This window comes from Cystoisospora suis (genome assembly GCF_002600585.1).
Source record: "Cystoisospora suis strain Wien I chromosome Unknown contig_1618, whole genome shotgun sequence".
Taxonomy (NCBI): domain Eukaryota; phylum Apicomplexa; class Conoidasida; order Eucoccidiorida; family Sarcocystidae; genus Cystoisospora; species Cystoisospora suis.
The window spans coordinates 1-14,280 of NW_027154418.1; the positions used below are offsets into that span (position 1 = coordinate 1).

General features: G+C 44.5%; 2 protein-coding genes across 2 annotated transcripts; one reads left to right on the forward strand and one right to left on the reverse strand.

Moving 5' to 3' along the window:
- Positions 1–631: 631 nt before the first annotated feature.
- CSUI_003565 (uncharacterized protein) lies at positions 632–7,499 on the reverse strand. The gene is made up of 6 exons (XM_068063761.1): positions 6,104–7,499; positions 4,844–5,080; positions 3,649–3,769; positions 2,791–2,942; positions 2,270–2,338; positions 632–878 (listed from the first exon to the last, which is right to left on the reverse strand). The coding sequence occupies exons 1-6, from the start codon at positions 6,880–6,882 to the stop codon at positions 773–775; spliced, it is 1,464 nt and encodes a 487-aa protein (XP_067924262.1). The 5' UTR covers positions 6,883–7,499; the 3' UTR covers positions 632–772.
- A 313-nt stretch (positions 7,500–7,812) lies between these two features.
- CSUI_003566 (uncharacterized protein) lies at positions 7,813–14,177 on the forward strand (the record flags this gene model as incomplete). Its single annotated transcript, XM_068063762.1, has 2 exons — positions 7,813–13,082; positions 13,783–14,177. A coding segment is annotated over one exon (207 nt), but the record flags the coding sequence as incomplete, so codon positions are not given.
- Positions 14,178–14,280: the final 103 nt, after the last annotated feature.

Genomic DNA, 14,280 nt, shown 5'->3' on the forward strand with positions numbered 1-14,280 from the left:
CCTCATCTAGCCCACAACATGCACTGCTAAATAGATATATATACATACGTATATATAGATGTATATGCATGCATATTGATATAGGTGTACATACGTATCCTACAAGGCTTTGTTTTTTTTGCGCAGTATTAACGCCTGCCTGAGCACACGGTAGATAGTGATGTGTCGGTTCTCCTTGCAACGGAGAAGAGAAAGAAACAGAGAGAGAGAAAGCGGGAAAGAGAAAGTGAGAGAGATAGGAAAGAAAGAAGATCTCTCTCGAACCTTGTGAAGGCGGTGTGTTTCTGTGGCTATGCTGCACAGCTAGGTACCGTTTTGTCATTCTATGTGTATGGTGATGTGAAAGATTGATTAGGGCGTTCAGGATGCATGAAAGATAGAGAAACCAGGATCTCAGGGAAAGAAAAAAAAAGGAGACGACTCTGACGAGAAAAGACCGGAGAAGAAAAGGGAAACGGGGAAAGATCGTCAGGAGGAGCATGTCCAAGGAGAAGAATCTTTACTCTAACGGTATGCATGCATGCGCATGCAGAGAGTCAATTCATTCATTCATTCGTTCATTGCTTATCCGCTGATTCTTCTCCATCCAAGAAACTACTATAAGCACTGCTTAGACAGACGTCTCCATGCCAATGAAATTTGTACAGAACAAACCGTGGACCTCTGATAAAGAGGAGGGTAACAAGAGCATAAGGAAGAAAATGGTAGAGAAGAACGAGGAGAGAAGAAAAAAACGAACATAGGGAAGGAAAAGACGACAAAGGAAAGAAAGCTATTCTTGAGTTTGGTCCATACCGAGCTTGGTTCCAAAGAGAATTTCTTTTGCTTTGAGAACTGATTTCTCTCGTGACAGTCGACGCGTCGTAGGAGTAGCCAGTCTAAACATTGCACCCATACACCAAAGGAAAGACAGAAAAGGCCAGCATCTCCATCACCTCAACCCTCATCATACTCCTCCCCCTCTCTTCCATAGAAAGACCACATAAACGCGGCTGTACATACAACCGGCCGGCTAGCTGTACATACACCCGGCCGGCCAGCTGTACACTTTCCCGGGGAGCTCGCTGTACATACACCGGCAAGCCACTTGCACATACACCAGCCACGAAAAAGCACATACACCCGGCCAGCAAGCTGTGCAGACAGCCGGCCTGCTAGCTGCACACACACCCGGCCTGCCAGCTGTACATACACCTGACCAGCTAGCTGTACATGCATTTGGCCAAGGCAGCTGTCCATACACCCGGGCAGCTAGCTGTACATACACCCGGGCAGCTAGCTACACATACACCCTGCTAAGGTAACCGTACATACACCTGGTTGGGCAGCACCTGTTTAGGCAGCTGTACATACACCCGGCCAGCTCGCTCTGCAGGCACTCGGCCAGCTAGCTGCACATACACACCGCCAAGGTAGGTGTACGTACACCAGGCCAAAACTAGCTGCACGGGCAGCCGGCTAGCTAGCCGCACACCCAGCCGGCCAAGGTAGCTACACATACACCCGGCTAAGATAGCTATACCTGCACCCAGCCAAGGTAGTTTGGGCATTCACCCGGCCAAGGCAGCTATACATACACCCGGCCGGCCAGCTGTACACACACCGGGCCAGGAGGTGTACATACACCCGGCCAGGTAGCCGTACATACACCCGGCCAACTAGCTGTACATACACCCGGCCAGCTAGCTGTACATACACCCGGCCAGCTAGCTGTACACTTTCTCGGGGAGCTCGCTGTACATACACCGGCAAGCTACTTGTACTTACACCAGGGCCAGGTAAATGCACACACCCCAGCCAGCTAGCTGTAAGTACACCCGGCCATCTAGCTGGGCAGCCACCCGGCCAGCTCGCTCTGCAGACACTTGCTCAGCTAGCTGCACATACACAAGGCTAAAACTAGCTGCACGGGCAGCCGGCTAGTTAGCTGCACATACACCCGGCCAAGGCAGCTATACATACACCCCGGCAGCTAGCTGTACATACACCCGGGCAGCTAGCTGTACATACACCCGGGCAGCTAGCTGTACATACACCCGGGCAGCTAGCTGCACATACACCCGGCCAAGGTAGCTGTACATACACTCCACCACGGCTAACTATATATACACCCGACCACGGTAGCTATACATGCACCCAGCCTAGGTAGCTGTACATACACAGCCAGGTAGCTGTACATATACAGCCAGGTAGCTGTACGTACACCCGGCCAGGTAGCTGTACATTCAGCCGGCCACTATCTTCTATTCTCTTTCTTGCCTGCCCCTACTCTGTTCGACGAAGAAATTCGGCGACAGAAAACTCGCGAAGCACCAGTTGAACTGTTCTTTCCCTGAGTCTGCATACAAGAGGGACAGAAAAACTTGAGATTTCTTTCAGGGTGGAAAGAAGGATGATTAGAAGAGAGCAGAACAGAAGAGAAACGAAGAGACGAGAGGAGGGCCGTCAGCCTTCATCATGGATACATGTGTACAACGAAACTGGGTACGAATCTATACTCTGGTTCTCTTTCTGTCTCACTCCCTCTTCAGTAATGTACGAGAAACCATACATGATAGATGCAGACCAATATATAGCGACAGATATAGATGCATCTAGACAGATAGATACACAAGCAGATCAACAGATAAGTAAACAGAGCGACAGATACACACAGACAGAACGACTGCTGGATAAATAGAAAAACAGGCAGATAGACACGTAGGTAGCCACATGAATAGACACATATACAGATATAGAGAGTTAGCTAGATAGATAGATATAAATAGATCGAATGTGTCCCCGTCGTACCCATATCTTTCTCCTAGCTTTCTTTCAGAGAATCTTGCTGGATCAAGAGAATGAAGAAAGTAGATATATTCACGCAGAAGAGGATCGATACGCCGATGTGCCGGAAGTTTAATTGGAAAGACACGTGGAAGTACGCGATCTATGCCGCGGTCCTGATAGAGAACAAAGACAGAGAAAGAGAAAGAAGAGAGAAAGGAAAGACAGTTGAAGAAGAAGAAAAGGAATAAAGTTCTATAAGAGTCTGATCCGAGTCCTCCCTCAAGCCCTGTGTAGCTTGTTGGAATTGTGAACAAGAGCTATTGGCAGGAACATAGGTAATAAGACTATTGTGACTGTGCATCGAACCAAATGATAGATAGCCCTTACTTTTTAGACGACTCTCTTTAAGGACATGTCCACTCAGATGATTCGTCTTAAGACAAGAGCGTGTTGAGCGAAAAATCCTCATCCTTTTTTGCTTGGACTTCTTTCCAAACTCTTCTCAACTTCCTGAGATAGTTGCTTTAGCTTCTCCTCCCGTTCACGGGGAGTCTCTCATCATAGAGCGAAAGAGAGATAGACACGTAGACAGACAGAGAGAAGGATAAGGAGGTCACGTGTTACCGAGAATAGTCGTCTATTCCTCTTCTTCTTCTTTTCACCTTCTCTTCCATGCCAGGTGAGAGATTCTCATTTTCTTTCTATCCAATGCAAACCTTCCTTCTCTTCCCTCTATCCTGGTAACTATTCTATTCTTTTTATGCCCCCCATTCGTCAAGATTCTCTGCAGACAGGAGAGAAGAGAAAAAGAGCTAAAGAGAGAAGAAGAGAGAGAGAGAAGACTGCTTCTTCATTTCGGGTATGCACTGTTTGCCTTACCTTCCAGTAGCGGAAATTTTCAGCTGTATTCAACACAGGGAATCGATTCTGAGAGAAGTCTGTGTACTCGAGTGTAGGATCTGTCTGTCGATTCAAAACACCTAAGCGCTCAGATGGAGGTCTAACGACAGGACAAGAAAAGATATGAGACAGAGAAAAGGAAGAAAAGAGAAAGAGGAGAAGAAAAACAGAAAGAAAGAAGATAGAAGGGAAAGACAAAGGAAGAGGAGAAAAGTCAAAGAAGGAGAGTCGACTTCGGCAGAAAGAGTGCTATACACCTAAAAGACATGAGAGCATCTACACACTGGACATCCATGTCTATACAGATATATACATGTACACTACCTATGTATCCCCCCCATATACACATGTACACTACTCATATATACACATACGGACAAACGTGGCCATAGAGTAGATAGAGCGCTAGATAATGTTTTCGACGCCTCGAGACGAGAGAGCTAAAGACAGAGAGAAGGAGAAAGGCTTATCACCTTCAATCCGTAGATCGAACACCGTCCAAGACCAATCATAGCTCTTCTCGCAAACGCGCGTGTCAGTAGATATATACATATAATGAATAGAGAAACGTCTATCTATCTATTTATCTTTAGTCTATCTATGTATCTATCTCTGTATGTACAGCTGTGTATGCGCATGTGAAGTGAATCGCCCAGGCGGTAATTAGAGAGGTGTAATGGAAGGTGGCGAACGAAGAGGAAGAGAAAGAAAGAGAAGTGTATTCGACTCCCTAAAGATGGGAAAAGAAGAAAGGGAAGAGAGAGAAAAGAAGAGACAGAAAACTGCTAAACGCCTTTCCTTCTGCCCTCTTCTTCTCTCGTCACTTGTTGACTCATCGCTACATCGTAAAAGGGAAGTCCGCCGTTCTTGGAAAATATATAGACATATGGTATCTATCTATGTATAGATGTCTATCTATATACAGAAGAAACCGACGCTCTCCTTGTTTCTCTTCTGTTTCACTTCTTCCTCAATTTTCTCAGCTCTTTATTCTTTCGCAAGATTCAATAGGTCGTCTTGGTAAATATGTATCTCTCTCTCTGTATACATATACCGATACATCTCTATACCCATGTCTCTATCTTAAATCTATCTTAAACCTATCTATCTATCTTTCTTTAATCTATCTTTGATCTATCTATCTATTTTGACTGTATCTATGTGTCTGTCTTACCTATGGCCATGAGCAGAGGAAGGTATATCACTTATCCGAAATTTGTATGGAACGACATGGCCTCCCAAGAACACACGTCGACTATCCCAGTCTAGCTCTCGGCTTATACTCGGGGCGGGTGAAGAAGAAGATTTAGATGAAGAAGAAGATCGAATTCTTCCTAAATATCCATAGTATCGATTCATCCAGCTAGGACCCCCAGGAGGAAGAGGATGAACTGAATCGAACCAGGCGTGCCTATGAGACAGACAGAGAAAGAAAGATAAGATAGAGAGAGAAAGAGAAGAAAAAGAAGAAAGAGTTGAGAGAGATCAAGCAAAAGAAGAAGAGGAAAGACTTGCTATTTTGCGTTGCCGGAGACAGGAGACAAGAGATGCTTCTTGCAGGACATGAGAAAGAGAAGGGACAACATACAGGTAAGGGAAACCGCACCCCCTGTCTATACAGAGAGAGCGAGGGAAAGACAGACATTCATCGAGAAAGAGATAAATGGAGCTAGGCACAGAGATAGAGATAGAGAGATAGACCAGGACGTAGGTAGAGGTCAGTATATACATGGATATATACTGAAGACAGACAAATAGAAAGATGGAAGGCGAACATGAAGAGACAGATGAGAGCCTAGAGATGAATAGACGGAAATAAATTTGGAGAAAGAGAAGAGAAAAATAGATACACACATACCTATCCAAAGAAGAATAGATCCCTTCAGGTATACCTCAGATAGAGAGATAGATGACAGGTAGAAATACCCGTAGATGCGAAAGATTTCTTTGTCTCAATGAAACATGTCCGAAGAGAGAGGAAGGCAATCTCCTTTGTCCCTCCGACATACACAGAGATAGATACAGCTACGTAGATATAGACATATATATACAGATATTTACATAGACAGAAGATACGACAGAAGACTATCCAGAGGAGTGTCGTAGGCTAACTAGGCTAGAGTCGATACTCTCCCTCTTCTTTCCTTTTGATTCAAACGTGCATGCCTGCGTATACCCTACATACAACACCTCCTCTCTCTTTCTCTTCTTCTTATGCTAAGGATGGTGAGGACAACTTCATCTTCTTCTCTCCATGAAAGAGATCTGCATCTTCAGAGAGTATAGATGCAATCTGAAAAGAAGAAGAGAGAGAAAGAAAGAAAACGAAGAGGGAGACGAAGAAGAAAGAAGTATCCGCTTTTCTCCTTTTCTTCATAATCTTTTGTATCCTTCTCTTCTTCATCTTCTTCATCTTCACGTTGTATGTTCATACCTGTCGTCTTTCGCTTCCTGTCCTGAGCGTATAGGGCCGTCAAAGTCTTCTTCCATTACGGAGCTTCTCTTCGTGTATCTTCTCTGAAAAGAAGAAGGAGAAGAAGACTGTCGGGGAGGAGGAGGAGGAGAAGAAGATGAAGTGAACGAGAAAGACGAGGTGAAGAGGTGAAGAGAGAGAGATGAAGAAAGGAGGCGATGAGAGCAAAGAGAAGAAGAAGAAGACGAAGCAAGGGAGGGAGCACAGGAAGAGCTTGGAAGAGAAGGAAGAACTGAAGAAGAGAGACGATGTGACAAAAGAGAAGAAGGGAGGAGAGGAGAAGGAGAAGAGAGAGAAGTCTTTGAGAAAGAAGGAGAAGAAGGACAGCTATCAAAGAGACCAACTTGTTTAACGTGCGACGGGTTCCTAGTTAGATCTAGAGAAAGGATAGACTTCTCTTCCTTCACGGGACACTTTGAGAGAGAAGATGAGGAAGAACAAAACCTTCTTGAGAAACGAAGAAAAGCAGGAGAAGACGACGAAGAAGAGAGAAGGAAAATTCTGTCTCCTTTTTCTTCTTCCTCTCCTCTTCTCTCTCTGCGAAGCCTCCTCGGCGTTTCTTCATACCCTTGTTCTTTCCGTCTCTTCTTCTTTCTTGTACACTCAAGAGAAGAAAGCAGTCCCTCTTCACTGAGAAACTTCTCGTGTGTCTTTCTCCTCTTCTTTATCTCAATGTGGAGAAGAGTCACAAATCCTCTTCTCCTTTCTGAGACAAAAAAGCGAGGCGGTAACGACCACATGATGAAAGAAAGACTAGGAGAGAGAAGGAGAGGAGGAGCGGACGAGGAGACAGAGCTAGCTACAAAGATAGCTAGAAGATGAAAGGAAGCAAGAAGAAGAAGGAAAAGAAGCCTTCTTTTTACCGGGGGATAGGCGTCATGTTGCTGCGTGTGTGTAGCCAGTAGACACGAAGAGAAAGAAGAAGACAGGAAAGGTAGACACGGGGAAGGACTGAAGAAAGAAGGGGAGAAAGAGAGATAGAGAAGGGGTCAAGTAGAAGAATAAAGCGAGGAAGAGAAGATCTTAGGAACCCTATCTGTAGTCGATGGAGGAGAAAATAGAAAGGTACCCTCTCTAGCAAGGAGAAAGGGAAGAAGAAGCGAATGCAGGAACGAGCGAAGACAAGGTTCTCAGGAAACTCTCATCATGAAGACGCCTAAGAAGAAGATATTCTACCTTGCACATTCGTGAGGTGAAGAAAAGAAATAAAGTTTGAAAATTGGAAAGACGAAAAGAGAGAAGAAGTGTTTGAAGCTTCCATAGCTCGTAGAGGGGAAGGAGACACTGTATGAGGTGTAAGAAACGAAAGGAAAAAGGAGAGAAGAAAGAGAAGACTTTTTCCACCAGAATGAAGAAGATACGTTAATTCTGTATTCTGATGGATGGCTGGGGAAAGAGAGAGGTCTGTCCTTCTGTTATGATACGAAGAAGGTTCTTTTCGTCTGTCCCGTCTTCATTCCGGAAAAGAAGGAAAAAAAAGAAAACGAGCATGTATACAACGGCCAGCGCATGCATTTGCATGTAGCATGCATGCATGCATTGACCATTGATCTAGCGCGAGAAAGAGAGAGTCCGATAGATGGAAGATTCTGACAGACTGAGAGAGATAGAGAGATGTATCGAGAAGTACAACAGTCGACCTCTCTCTCTTTTGACGAAGGAGTGTATGTGATACCTCCATTCCTTCTTTTCTGTCTATCCTTCTCTCGATCTTTCTTTCTTGTTGCGGGTTCCACCCTGCCTTTCTCCCTTCCTACCTGGGAGAGGCAGAGAGAGAGAACTACACAGTCTCTATTGCCCGTGCTAGAGAAACGCAGGTGATGGTACACAAGAATCCTTATGTCTCGTTTAAGATGTCCAAGTGTATGTACACCTGAATACTAGAGGTATCTCGTTCCTGTGTTCTCGCCCTATTCCGGCTTTTGTTGTTTGGTGTCTACATCTGTCCTGTTTCCCTCTCCTTCATCTTTTCAAGGCTCTTTCTTTAAAATACTTACTTTTCTTCTTTCTTTCTTCCTTTAGTCTCGCTGTCTTTCTTTCCTGTGTTGCAGGGAGAATTCGTACTTGTCTATCAAATCTCATCTTCTCTAACTTCTGGGCTCGGGTGTATATACACCTCATTCTCGGGGGCTTTCAGTCTCAAAACACATGCCGCCTCACTCCGTTCTTCATCCTCTGCACTCAAGTAACAACAATGGCTCTTCCACTTCTTCTTTCTCTTCCTCTTCATCTTCTCTTCCCTCCTCTTCAACGAGAACATCTTCTCTTTCCTTCCCGTCTTTCCCTGCTCCCTGGCTAACTTCTTCTTCTTTCTTTTCTTCTTCTTCTTTACCTTCATCTCTCCATCGAAATGAAGCAGATGTTTCCTCGAAGCTTTCTGAAAGGTCTTTCGAAGGGTGCGGTAGTCTCCTACCTCCCTCGCCTCTTCTTCTTCATCTGCAGCTTTCTCTTCTTTACGCTGTCCAGTGCCGTCGTATTCTTCTTCTTGTAGGGGGGGCTGAAGGAGGTAGCGGAGGCGGTCGTTGCCTAGTGTATCTCCCGTGGCTCTTTCTTGAAGCAGGATGGGCGCGTGCGAGGGGTGTCGATGCTTCTCTAGCATCGACATTCTTTTCTTCGACTTCTTCCTCTTCTTCTTTCTCTTCCTGTCCAGTGTGTTCCTCTGTGAGAGAAGATGAAGAGCAAAGAAGAAAAGAAAGAAACGGAGAAGAAGTAGAGCAGATGGCGAGACATGAGAGAGACGAATATGGAGAGTTACGGGCGGAGACAGAAAAGGACGAGGAAGAAGAGAAAAAGAAGAATAGAAGAGGCAGTGAAGGGCGCATAAGCGAAAGACAGTTTTGGAGTGATGAGGAGAGAAGCAGAAGAAGAGCAACACAGAAGGATCATGGAGGAGAAGAAGAAGAGAGAAGAAGAGGAAGACATTTTGGTTTGTCTTTCTCAGGTTCGAGCCATGGTAGCAAATATGAAGAAGAACAAGACCCTAGGAGAGGTCAATGTAAAGAAGATTCTTTCCCTGATAAGACAAGTCTGAAGGAAAGGTCTGATCACTCGATCACACCGCTTCAGAAAGCGAAAGAGATAGCACGAGATATCGAAAGACGTTTAGGTTACCTTCCACCCGATCTCTCTTCTTCCTCTTCTCAATCTTCTTCATCTCTTTCTTCGACTGTTGAAGAAAGAAGTAAAAGTCTTAAGAATGCCTTGCGAGCTTCTTCTCTCTTTGCTCGGAAACATCCCCCGTCCTCCTTCAACCCTCCTCCTCCTTCTTCATCTTCTCTCAAACCTCCCGGTCCATCTTCTTCCTCTTCTCCTCCTCCTCCTCCTTCTCTTCCCTCTCCTTCTTCTTCTTCTCTCCTTCCTCGGGTCTATCGTTCTATACCTCAGAAGATGCTTGTCGTTCTTCAGCGACGTCAAACAGCTCTCTGCGCAGCTAAAGAAGTTGCCGCAGCACGGCGGTCTCCTCTAGGAGATGAAGTAGGGGTGGCGGTTCGCTTGAACTTTCATGTGAATCTACAGAAGACCGCACTTCTCTTCACGACGTTTTCTCTCTTTCTTCGGCATTTCCTAAGAGATCCCCTCTTACTAGAATGCAGTGTTCTCTTCGTTGAAGTGCAGAGATATAGGTCTTCTTTCGTGGATTTGACTCTATCTCTCTTAAGGAAAGTGTTAAGTAAAAACGTCTTTCTTCGCGTCGTCTTTCTGCTCCCTGATGAGGAAGGCAGAGGAGGAGACGAAGAAGAAGCACTGAGAGACAAGATGCAGAAGGGTAGGGGGAAGAGAGAGAGTTTTGCGGAGTTGATAAGGAAGGGCTTCCTTATTGCAGGAGAAGAGGAAGAGATGAATGAGAAGAGAAGAGAAGAAGATGAAGAAGAGGCAGGTGTGAGAGGAGGAAGAAGAAGAAAAGGCGAGGCGGATACAAGAAAAGACGAAGAAGAAGCAGGTGCGGAGGAAGGAAGTCATGTGACAGGAGAATCTGCAAGAAAGGAAAGATTTATCTTCTCTGGAATCGCATCAAGAGAAGAGAAAGAAGAACGAGAACTGATGAATAATCATCATACTTCTTCCTCTTCTTCTTCCCCTCCCTTCGATTCTCCTGTAGGAGCTTACTCCTCTTCTTCTTTTTTTCTTCGTTCTAAGGAAGCACGTCGTCATCCCCCCTACTCTTCTTCTTCTGCTACTACTACTACTGCGTGTGTACCTCTCCTTCAATCAAGTCCCCAGGAAGAAGAGAAGAAGAAGAAAGAAAGAGAGAAGGAGAGACCTTCTTCTTCTTCTCTTCCTTCTTCTCTTTGTTCACAGCAGCCTCGATTGCGTCGATGGGATATACGCGCAGATGGATCATGTGCTTACAATACTGATGAGCTAGCTCACCTACATGCCCTCGCATATGGGAGAACAACACAAGTGGCGTTTCGCCCTTCTAAAGAATCTTCTTCTTCGCAAATCCGGAGGGCCGAGGAAGGAGACGAAAGAAAGAAAAGAGAAGAAGAAGAAGAAGAGAGAGAGGAAAAGGAAGAAGGGAAGATAGAGGAAAGAGAAGATATTTCTTTCGTGAAAGAAAGCAAGAAGTCAGACGGCCATCGTCGAGCTATACATACACCTGATATGAAGACAGAGAGAGTAGAAGATATAAAAAGAAGAGAAGAGGAGAAAAGCTCCAGAGATACACAGAAAAGAGAGAAGGTGACTGAAAGGTTTCACGCAGAGGGAGAGGAGAAGCAGACCAAGAAGGAAGAAGAAGAGAAGCACGTTGTTGAAGAGGAGAACGAAGAAGAACGAGAAAGAAAGAAGAAAGAGGATGAGCGAGGGATTGACGGCGAGGAATGTGTCTTACCTCTTCCCTCTCTCATTCCTCGTAAGAGAGAATCTCCTATAGTTGTCTGTCTCTCTGATACGAGTTCACTCTCTTCTTCTTCTTCATCTTCCGTAGAAGAAGAATCTTCGGAGTCTCCTCTCAGCTCACCTAGTGATGTCTCCGAGAAAGAAGAAGATGAAGAAGATAAAAGAAGGAGGGACTCGCAAGAGAGAAAGCGAAGAGGAGAATCTTCTTTGTCTGCCTTTTCTTTTAGCGGAGAAAGAAAGAAGAAGAAACGCAGTGACTCTAATGACGAGAAGGAAAAGAAGAAGAAAAGAAAGAAGGATAAGAAGAAAAAGAAGGAGAAGAAGAAAAAGAAAAAGAAGAAGAAAATGAAGGTGAAGAAAGAAGAGAATGAAGAAGAGAAAGCTCATGATGTTCATCTCTTTCCTCCTCATGTCGAAGCGGAAGAGTATAAGAAACATCTCTCTTTTTCTTCTCCTCAGGAGAAAGAAGGGAGGAAAGATCTCTCCTACGTTAGTCTTCTCAGCAGTAGTGAAGAAGAAGAAGAAAAGCTCCTCGCAAACCCACGTAGAAAAGATAGGATCTCTTCTTCTTCCTCCTCGGTAGTGCAGGGGTGTGCTTCACGAGAAGGCGAAGATAAAGAAGATGACGAGAGTTTTCTCTTGGATTCTTCCTCTGTCTCTTCTTTTCAGACATCACAGAAAGGTGCGTCTCTACTTCCTTTGTTTCCTTCTATCTCTCCTTCTTCTTCCTCTTCCTCTTCTTCTTCGGTTCATCCGTCGATCACCTCAAGAAGAGCTTTCCCTCTTGTGCCTCCTCCTCTTCTTTCTTCTTCTTCCTCTTCTCCTTCTTATTCTCCTCGTCAAGGAAGAAGGGGTGAGAACGAGGAAAAAGATAGGCGAAAGACGCCTTCTCTGTCTCCGCCTTCCGATTCTCTTCGCGACTCTCTTCTCCAGCCTCTCCCTATGGTACGTGAAAGGTCTCTTCGTGAAGCGATCCATCAAGCTGCTCTTCTGCAGTACGGAGGAGGAGAAGAAGAAGAGACAAAGATGAGGAGAGGAAGTCGAAAAGGGAAGAAGACCACGGCAAGAAGAAGAGCTGTTAAGATGCAACGGCGAAAGATAGAGGCCTTCGAGAAGACCTTGAGAGAATCGACAGGGAAATGCAGTGTGATACTTTCCTCCTCTTGGAGAAACAGAAGTCTCGTTGTGCGAGATAGAGAAGAGGGAGAAGAAGAGATGCATGAAGACGAAGAGATAGTTGAAAGAGAAAGGCAGGCAGTTCGACGAGTGTTGATAGAGCAAGAGGAAAGAGGAAAAGAAGAAGAAAAGACGGGAAGAGGAGGAGTCGATGGAGATGAAGAAGAAGAAGAGGGTTACGAAGAGAGAAGAAGAAGAGATCTAGAGAGGAGAGAACGAGGAGAAGAAGAAGAAAGAGAGAAGAGAAGAAGAGATGTGTTAGACTTTCCGATTCTTTCTTTTGAGTCCGCGGGAGTGCATGAAGCTTCCCCTCCTTCTTCTCTTCCGGACAGTCACGAGGACGACGAAGAGGAGAGAGAAGGGCAACCGCAGACGATAAATCAGACCAAAACGAAAGAGAAAGAAGACGAGAACATTACAGAAAGACATGAAAGGGAAGATGAAAGGGAAAGAACGGTAAAGAAAAGAAGAATACCTGCTCCCCCTCTTCCTCCTCCTATCAGATCTCCCCAACAAGATACTGCTCTCCTTTCTTCTTCTTCTTGTCCGACTTCTCTCTCTTCTTTTTCTTCTACTTCTCTTTCTCCTACTTCTCCCCCTGCTTTCTGTCCTTCAAAAGAGAACTTGTCTCTTTCTCAACTTGAACAGTCTAGAGAAAGTCTAAGCGAAGTAGACGAAAGTCGAGCAATAGCTGAAAAGGAGAAGAAGAGGAAGAAGAAGAGGGAAAGCTCGGGAGGGAGCTCGTTAGCTACGAAAAGCGTTTTCTTCTCTTCTTCTTCTTCTTCCTCTTTCAGCTGCTGTCATAAGAGAAGATGGTTCTCTCCTCTTATTCTCTCTGTGGAAGAGCCTCTCTATCCCGTCTCTATTTCCTATCTTCGCTTCTCTTCTTCTTCTTCCCTAGTCAACACCGTCGTCCAAGCAGGTGACTAGTCAGCGCTGAAGTGACGAACAGGTCGCTTTCAGAGAGAAGAAGAAGAAAAAGAAGAATGATGTGCATCATCTAGTCAAGAAGAGAGAGGAAAGAGATCGAAGTCCCGTGCTCGGTGACGTTGGGGCGGAAGGGCGAAGTTGTTCATCTCACTCGAAGGAACAGAACGTGCATGCAAAGATCACTTACATTAGTCGGCGTATTAAAAGAAGAAGAACAAGAACGATGGAAAAAGTTTCTCTCTCTATCAGCAAATGATATCTATACATCTATCTATGGAGAAGGAGATGTGCAGATATATGTGCTTACGTATGATATACGTATATGTGTAGATCTATATCTGCCTGTACATATATGTATATATAGATATGTCTATATGTATCTATAGACATATCTGTAGACATATAAGTACGTAATGAGAAGAAAGTAAGTGCATACATGTGTCTTTGTCAGTAAACGGTATATACGTATACATATGTTTATATATATAGGTGTGTATATATATATATATGAGGTTATGCGCGTCTCTTGTCTGGTATGAGATAGGAGAAGGAGAGAACAACGAGAGAGAGAGATAGAGAGATACACCAAAGATAGATAGATAGATAAATAGATAGATAGATGGATAGATAGATTCATGCATGTAGACATACGTACATTCTTTCGATCTATTTCTTTTTTCTTTCCTTTGCAGTTCTCTCCTTGCATATGTCTGAGAGAGAAGTGTGTTCTTCTTACTCTCTGCCTGTTGGAGATGTGCTTGTATTTCTCCCATCGAGGGAAGACGTCTTGTCCGTGCAAGCGCAACTCCAGGTAGCTGCGGAAGCTCTACTCGAAGCCGCTCATGATAAACAATTTCCATGGTATCAACAAGATAAAGAGAAAGAAGAGGAAGAAGAAAAGAGAAAGAAGAAGAAGAAGCATTTTCACATTTCTTCCGCCTTTTCTTCACTTCCAGGGATGGATATCATATGTCTGTCTCCAGGTATGACTCACTTCATGAAGGCTTTACTAGGTGTATATACACCTGAGGTTCTTTTCGATCATGTAGCTGGATATAGAAAAATAAATGGATTAAAGATGGATTGATGAGTGATAGATAGATTGATAGATAGATAGATAGATAAGAGAAGAGATAGATAGATAGATAGATAGATAAAGAGATAGATAGATAGATAGAATAACGATAGAT

Coding starts and splice junctions, on each gene's coding strand:
- CSUI_003565 (XM_068063761.1), bottom strand. CDS start 6,882: ATGTGGTCGTTACCGCCTCGCTTTTTTGTCTCAGAAAGGAGAAGAGGA. Junction 2,339..2,790: donor AAGCTAGGAGAAAGATATGG/GTACGACGGGGA, acceptor TCTTGTATGCAG/ACTCAGGGAAAGAACAGTTC. Junction 879..2,269: donor GAATTTCTTCGTCGAACAGA/GTAGGGGCAGGC, acceptor TGCAATGTTTAG/ACTGGCTACTCCTACGACGC.